At 42.5% G+C, this 7500-nt stretch overlaps 1 protein-coding gene across 1 annotated transcript in view; it reads right to left on the reverse strand.

Annotated features, from left to right (window-relative positions):
- Window positions 1-7500, reverse strand: part of ppp3cb (protein phosphatase 3, catalytic subunit, beta isozyme) — a 50435-nt gene that overhangs the window by 13299 nt on the left and 29636 nt on the right. Inside the window, exons 6-8 of the mRNA XM_063188236.1 lie at window positions 7402-7500; window positions 3910-4055; window positions 2921-3060 (exon numbers count right to left, since the gene is read on the reverse strand). The exon at window positions 7402-7500 is cut by the window's right edge and continues 13 nt beyond it. Coding sequence (XP_063044306.1) covers window positions 2921-3060; window positions 3910-4055; window positions 7402-7500 — 385 coding nt within the window. The remainder of the gene's footprint in view (window positions 1-2920; window positions 3061-3909; window positions 4056-7401) is intronic.

The following is a 7500-nucleotide window of genomic DNA, read 5'->3' on the forward strand; positions in this document are numbered from 1 at the left end:
CCCAAAGCCCCCCAGGACCTCCAGCAGCAGCAGCCAACATCCCGGGGGAGTAGGCTCTGTATAGATTGCAGTCTCATGGGCTGAGGACTCCAAGGCTAGGTCAAAGCATTTTACAAAGTAGTTTCACACCATGTGCTGCTAAGTGTCTTTCAGATATTTGAAGCACAGGAAGAATGCCTGGCTACAGAAACACTATGTGTAACCGTCTGGCACATGGTCCAGGAAAGTACTAGAGTTCATTCATGCTGTCTGTGATGGTAAATTGTGAATTTCAAGTGGCCAGCCGGTAATGTGCTAAGTTCTCATCGAAACCACTGAAAAATAAGTGCAACTCATTCTTCATCAGAACCAGTTGCCTGGTTGGTCCCAGTAGTACATAGAAGTATTTGAAAGTCGCCCATTGATATTGCATCAGAGAGTCTACCTATCTATAAATACGCTTTCCCACATCATGATTCATGATCATTTGCAGGTTTAGTGTGCCAGCTAGGTTTGAGCCCCATGATGTAATATAGAATAAAGAGAGTCATGTTATGTTAACTAGGCATTAGATTACAGATTCGACATGTGTGGCCTAGAAATCCAGTCTTTGAGGATAAGAGATTTACTATGTGTGGATTACAGATTCACTATGTGTTGACTGGGCAATGGCTTTTGGGTAGATTACAGATACACAGCGCGTGGACAACGAATCCACTTTGTTCGTAAAAGAGATTGACCATGTCCGGATTACATATGTGCAGATTCGCTGTGTGCACAGATGATCCAATTTGCATAGATTTGGGATGATTGAAGCACATACCTATATCATGGATTACAGGTTAACTATGTACTCTACATGCACGTATGTGTGTAACTTGGACATCCAGTATAGCATGTAATATATATGTGTGGCAATCCGGCCGCCGCATGGTTTGGGATCCAATCAAGCTCTTTCACAGAAGAGCTTACAGCATACATTTTAAAACACTTATAGAGTTGAATTGATCCACCATAATGTTGGCCCTTCTGTCAAAGTGTTGAGTTGATTAATACTTAGAGATTGGTTGAATAATGCGGCCATCCAGGAAGCTATTGGAGGAGAAGCTGGTTTCAGCACCATGGACAGCAACATAGATTGGTCACTCCAACTGGCCTGCTGCTGCAGCAACCACTGCCTCCTACCAGGGGCTGTTCACTCACGGAACTTCCTGTTAGCCACAATTGGCTAACCCTAACCACGGGACAGTGCAAAATGAATGGGTGTCAATGGAGTTTTTTACCATTATCATTTTTGTGATTTTTTATAATTTTTTGTCCTGAAATATTAATATTAAGTTCGAAGCTATAAATAATAAGACCCCATTTGAGTAGCGTTTCGATTATTTTGCGCCACTAGATTATTATATACTGGGTCACAAAGCTCAATTTTTATGGGGCCAAACCCATAAACATTAGCGCGATGCTAGCGAGTACAGGTTGAAATCTTCTAACCTGCTGTAAAACTACACACCTGTGCGATTTGTCAATACAGCCTATTGTTAAACAACAGTCATAGTGCTTACCAGGAATGTTTTGTTGATGATATTTGTGACCGGAAATCGCAGTAGCAATGTATTTAGCATGGGTTCCCCTTTCCGTTCCATACATTTTCCCACATGAAGGACTGGCCCACGCTCGTTACTGCATTATGCATGCAAAGCTAAATGGGAACCAATGAGACTGAGCCTTCTCCCTGTTAGAGGTTCTCTGCTCCTACCCACTCAGCATACTACCACAATCCCCTACCATACAAATACTTTGTACGAGAACATCCATTACACATATTTACAGTGCAGCGTAGCTTCTGTGTTGTGTTTTTCTCTTATAGGTTTCACTTTTAAACAGCGAAATAGCGTGACACAATCACGGTCAAACCAATTATTTTGAAAACAGACGTCTCGGTCAGTCAGACCTACATCAATCTGTTGCAGGTTTCACATTTTGAAAATGGTTAATACACACTCGCCTCTCTTCAATCTGTTTTCCAGTCTCCAGTCCTTCTCTGGCACTATGTCTCTTCTTTTTCTTTTTCTTTTTCTTTCCTTTTTATTCTCTGTCTCTCTCTCTGTCTCTCTCTGTCTCTCTCTCTCTCTCTCTGTTTCCCACCCTCCCTCTGGATCTGGCAGTAGTAGCTGGTCACCATGGAAACAGCTCACGGTGCAGCCCCTTGGGACTGCAGGGGGTTGTGGGTAATGCTGGTATTCCTCATATCAGACAGACACACACAAACAGACAAACGTGCGCGCACACACACACAAACACACACACACGCACACGCACAAGCACACGCACGCACGCACGCACACACACACACACACGCACACGCACACGCACACACACGCACGAACGCACATGCACGAACGCACACTACTCCACTCATTTCAGCTCAGATCAATCACACTATATTAAATTCTACTTGGCTCTGATACAAAATGTGTGTGTATGTGTGTGAGGCCAGAGAGAGACAGAGAGAAAAGAGAGAGATGAATTGAAGTGTGTACTGATAACATTTTTGCTGCCTGGTGATTATTCTGTTTCCCACAACGAATATCTTTGAATCTACTTAATCTACATTCACATTATACATATGTATAAGGGCTGTGCATATACCGGGTATACTTTATATACGTGTATTATGCATTCAAGTGTACCGTAATGTCTTGATACCTTATACATTTAACAATTACTTTGGCATTTAAACCAATTTCAACCATCTGCTCAATGAAGCACGTTTTCAATCTTCAACCTCAAAAAGAAAGAGAGAGAGAGAGAGAGAGAGAGAGAGAGAGAGAGATAGAGAGAGAGAGAGAGAGAGAGAGAGAGAGAAGCATTTCCTCACACATTCCTCATTGATCCCATCCCTTGTCTTTGTTCTTGTGTGAGTGAGAGATGTGCGTACCTGTAAAAATAGGAGCATCCGCGGACAGAGTTGTGACTGAAGTACTCCTGGGTCTTCTCATTGCCAAAGTCCTCAAGAGGGTCCGACCACAGCAGATCACACATGGGCCCAAAGGCCGGAGGCTCCTTAAACCTGTCCAGCTGAAACAGAAACGGACAAATGTTTAGGATGCTATACTGTATGTTGTTTTCATGTATGTATGTCCTATCTTTTATTACATTAGTTTTGACCAGGGACCATGCAGAATTTCATTGTTAACTGACTATAAAAGTAGTATCTTATCGTATTGCCAGGGCCAAATTAAAGCACAGGCTAGATATGGCTGCAGCCTAGGGGCCCCCACCTACTGTACCAGAGGGCCCCCAGTTGGCCAAAGCAGAGGGGGGGAATCAACATCATTGGAGTATGATAAGAGGCCATATTGATATTTTAGTCTGCTGTATCAGGTAGAGTTTAAAATCTTATTCATACACCTCTTGGTTTGGAATTATGACGCTGTCTACATAATTTTGTTAAGAAATTTGCCTTTCGTGGGGGCCTACGGCAACTTTTACCCTTGGGGCCCCGGGCCTTCTTAATCTGGCCCTGCGTATCGTGTCTTATTGTAGGATGAACGCAGGGAAGAGGAGAGGGAGAGAGAGGGGGAGATAAAGGGTAAGAAGAGAGACAGCAGTGGGGGAGGGAGGTAGACAAGACAGAACACATGGGGAAGAGGGAAGAAGAGAGGTAAGAGTGTCGAGAGAAGGAGGGGGGGATTTTGTCACAGTGCAAGTGAGCAATTTCAGTTTCGCACTGACTGAACTCAATCTGACCCATTCAGAATCAGTGGGGAACTGTGCCTGTGTGTGTGTGTGTGTGTGTGTGTGTGTGTGTGTGTGTGTGTGTGTGTGTGTGTGTGTGTGTGTGTGTGTGTGTGTGTGTGTGTGTGTGTGTGTGTGTGTGTGTGTGTGTTTGCATGTGTGCATGTGTGCGTGTGTGTGTGTAAAGACCTTCTTGATATCGTCGAGTGTGTGTATTTCGGGGGAGAGGCCTCCGTGCACACAGAGAAACTGCTGGTTCATCAGGGCTGCCAGGGGGAGACAGTCAAACGCATCCATGCACGAGTCATACACCTGCTCCGAATATTTAATCTTACCTGGGAGAGAGAGAGAGAGAGAGAAGAGAGAGAGAGAGAGAGAGAGAGAGAGAGAGAGAGAGAGAGAGAGAGAGAGAGAGAGGGGGGTAAATAAGTGAGTCCAATGCATCTATTCAAGTCATACCTGCTCAGATGACTTACTTATGGAAATGAGAAAAGACAGCGAGGTGAAAGAGGTGTGTGCGTGTGTGTGTCTGTGTGGGTGCGTTCGTGCGTGCGTGTGTGCATGCGTGCGCGCGTGCGTGCGTGCCTGTGTGCGTGTGTGTGTCCATATGATTATTGACCTGGTATACAGAGACAAAAAGAAAAAGAGTGTGATCAAAAGCAGGCTGAGAAGCAAAGAGTCCTATTTGTGCTATGTGTGTGTGTGTGTGTGTGTGTGTGTGTGTGTGTGTGTGTGTGAGTGTGCTTGTGTCAGTGTGTGTGTGTCTGTGTCTGTGTGTGTATGTGTGCACAGAACAGTGATGAGCAGCAGTGTGTGTTCTGTCCTTTGTACTGTGATTGATATTGTTCTACTTTCTGAATGCCCATAGTTACATAACTCACAGCCCTCCCACATGCTATACAAACCTCTGGAGTGCGTGCGTGCATGTGTGTGTGTGTGTGTGTGTGTGTGTGTGTGTGTGTGCGTGCGTGTGTGTGTGTGTGTGTGTGTGTGTGTGTGTGTGTGTGTGTGTGTGTGTGTGTGTGTGTGTGTGTGTGTGCGTGCGTGTGTGTGTGTGCATGCATGTGCATATGCCTTAGTGTGCACACCCTCGTGCATGTGCATTTGTCAATTATGGAAGCACCATTATCTTATGCATTCCCTATGTATCGTGTGTTCATACAAGAATTTGAGCTACACTCTTTCACGTCCAGTGAATGGTCTTTAACTCTGCTAACGCTCGTCTCTAATAAACATGGCTAACACATGCTTTATGTAAAGTGGCAAGTATGTTACATGCAATATGCTAACCATTATTTCCTGTTTGAAAATCAATGACTAAGCAGAATGTGAACAGCCAAATGGCACATCAAAGTCAAAGTCAAAGTCAAAGTAAGCTTCATTGTAAATGTTAATATTAAGTAATGTAAGGTATTTTGATCTTAACTACAGTATAACACAGCATTTGGCTAGCTACTACAGTTTACATTTTACCACATTTAACAAACAGATGTAAGATTTGTATTTCTTATTAACATTTTTATTATTTGTCTAGTTTTACTTTTGTTTACACATTCAACCTTGGTCTTACATCACTGAGGGGTTTTATATTGTGTTCAAAAGTTATAAACCACGTTGGTGGTCCTCCTCTTCAATCATACAGTCATAATGGACATAGTTTGTGTGAGAAGAAGTGTCACAATCCACATTAATTCAACAGCTCCCTCTCTCTGTGTCTGTCTGTCTGTCTGTCTGTCTGTCTGTCTGTCTGTCTGTCTGTCTGTCTGTCTGTCTGTCTGTCTGTCTGTCTGTCTGTCTGTCTGTCTGTCTGTCTGTCTGTTTGTCTCTCTCTCTCTCCCTCTCCCTCTGTTTGCAGCATTGTTTGTTGTTGTTCTCCATTGCTAACATCGTTAACGTGCACATGTGTGTGTGTGTGTGTGTGTCTGTGTGTGTGTGTGTGTGTGTGTGATATGACATAAAAAATGCACCCACTATTGATAGCTTTAAATCTAGACTCAAGACAAAGCTGTTCTCAGATGCTTTCCCCTAGCTTAAATTACTTATTCTTATTATTTTTATTTTTATTTAATTTGTTTTATTTTATTTTATTTTATTATTATTTTTACCTTATGTTTTATCTTAATGTTTTTAAATGCTTTTTGACTCTAATTCATTTCCTTCTTTCTTCCCTGTTTCCTTTCATTTACATTTGTTAACTTTGTGAAGCACATTGAGTTGCACCTGTGTATGAAATGCGCTATATAAATAAACTTGCCTTGCCTTGCCTTGCCTTGTGTGTGTGTGTATGCGTGCGTGTGTGTGTGTGTCTGTGTGTCTGTGTGTGTGTGTGTGTGTGTGTGTGTGTGTGTGTGTGTGTGTGTGTGTGTGTGTGTGTGTGTGTGTGTGTGTGTGTGTGTGTGTGTGTGTGTGTGTGTGTGCGTGCGTGTGTGTGTTGTGTGACAGGCTTTGGACAACCAGTCAATGCTGGAAGGGGCTCTAGTTTTTTTAATCTCATTTATCCTATCAGCCACAGCCCTGCTATCTATGTGCACGAGAGGACCGAAATGTTTTGTCAAAACAAGCGTCATTCGATCAATAACTGCAGGGCTGACGTGCGTGGCGCCCAGCGTACCTCGCCGTTTGGAGCCAGTGGTTAAAACAACAGCACTGCGGTTGGAGGAGATCCAGAGGATCAATGGGGTTTTATGTGCTGTCAAAGACCATGATAACATTATTGACTGATTTGTCTTCATTTCAACATGTCAGCTAATGGGAAGAAGATTTCAAAGACAGGTTTGTTGTAAGCACGGAAGTCCATTTATCTCTTTTCGACTGGAACCAGTTCTTCATCCTTCCTTCCTTTTCTCTCTTCTTTCTTTCCTTCTTTCCTCTCTTTTTCTCTCTCGCCAACTGGGAAATATTTGCCTGCTCACACAAGCCATAATTAGCAAGCAAATTAATTTCCTGCTAATTCCTCCTTTACAACATTATTTGGCAAAAGATATTATACAGTGTATGTGTTGTGTATGGGTAACAGTTTGTGGTGAAATGATAAAAGCAGTAGGTTTTCTATTTCGAAACAATGGGGTAGGGCTGTCCTAAACGATTATTTTTCTCCCGATTAATCTATCAACTATTTTTTTGAATAGTCGTTTAGTCAAACGATTCATTTTTTAAGTACTCTAGCACTTTCATCTTCAAGGAAATTGGGGGGAAAAAAAGAGATAAGCCGTTAAAATTAGGTCCCTGAGGTCACAATGAGCTTTAAATCATGATAGTAGCTTATTTACTCCGTGATACAGCATCCAATTCATACGTGCTGGGCAATTTTAGGTTTCAATAAAGTAATAAAGCATTAGTAAAGTAAGTAAAAAAGCATTGAATTAAATGAAACGATTAGTCGACTATGAAAATTCTTTCCGACTAATTTTTATAATCGATTAGTCACGATTAGTCGATTAATCGTCCCAGCCCTACAATGGGCTCCTGTGTAAGCAGGTCTGATTATGTCTCCCCCTTTTCAGTAGAGGAATAGTTTTGTTTCTCTGCACTTATTCTTGTGGCAGAAAGCTCCCGAGACCAGTTAGTTAGTTGAGTTAGTTTGATCAGTTATGCTTCAAAATGAAAAGATAGAGAGATAAAGAGATTCAGAAAAAAAAAGACAGGAAATAGGAGAGGGAAGGGGGTGGAGGTAATACTCACATTCTTGCTTGAAAGTGAAGTATTCCGTCAGGTGCCTACATTCATGATTCCCTCGCAGAAGAAAGATGGTCTTTGGGTACAAGATCTTCAGTGACCACA

This window comes from Engraulis encrasicolus, chromosome 22 (genome assembly GCF_034702125.1).
Source record: "Engraulis encrasicolus isolate BLACKSEA-1 chromosome 22, IST_EnEncr_1.0, whole genome shotgun sequence".
Taxonomy (NCBI): Eukaryota; Metazoa; Chordata; class Actinopteri; order Clupeiformes; family Engraulidae; genus Engraulis; species Engraulis encrasicolus.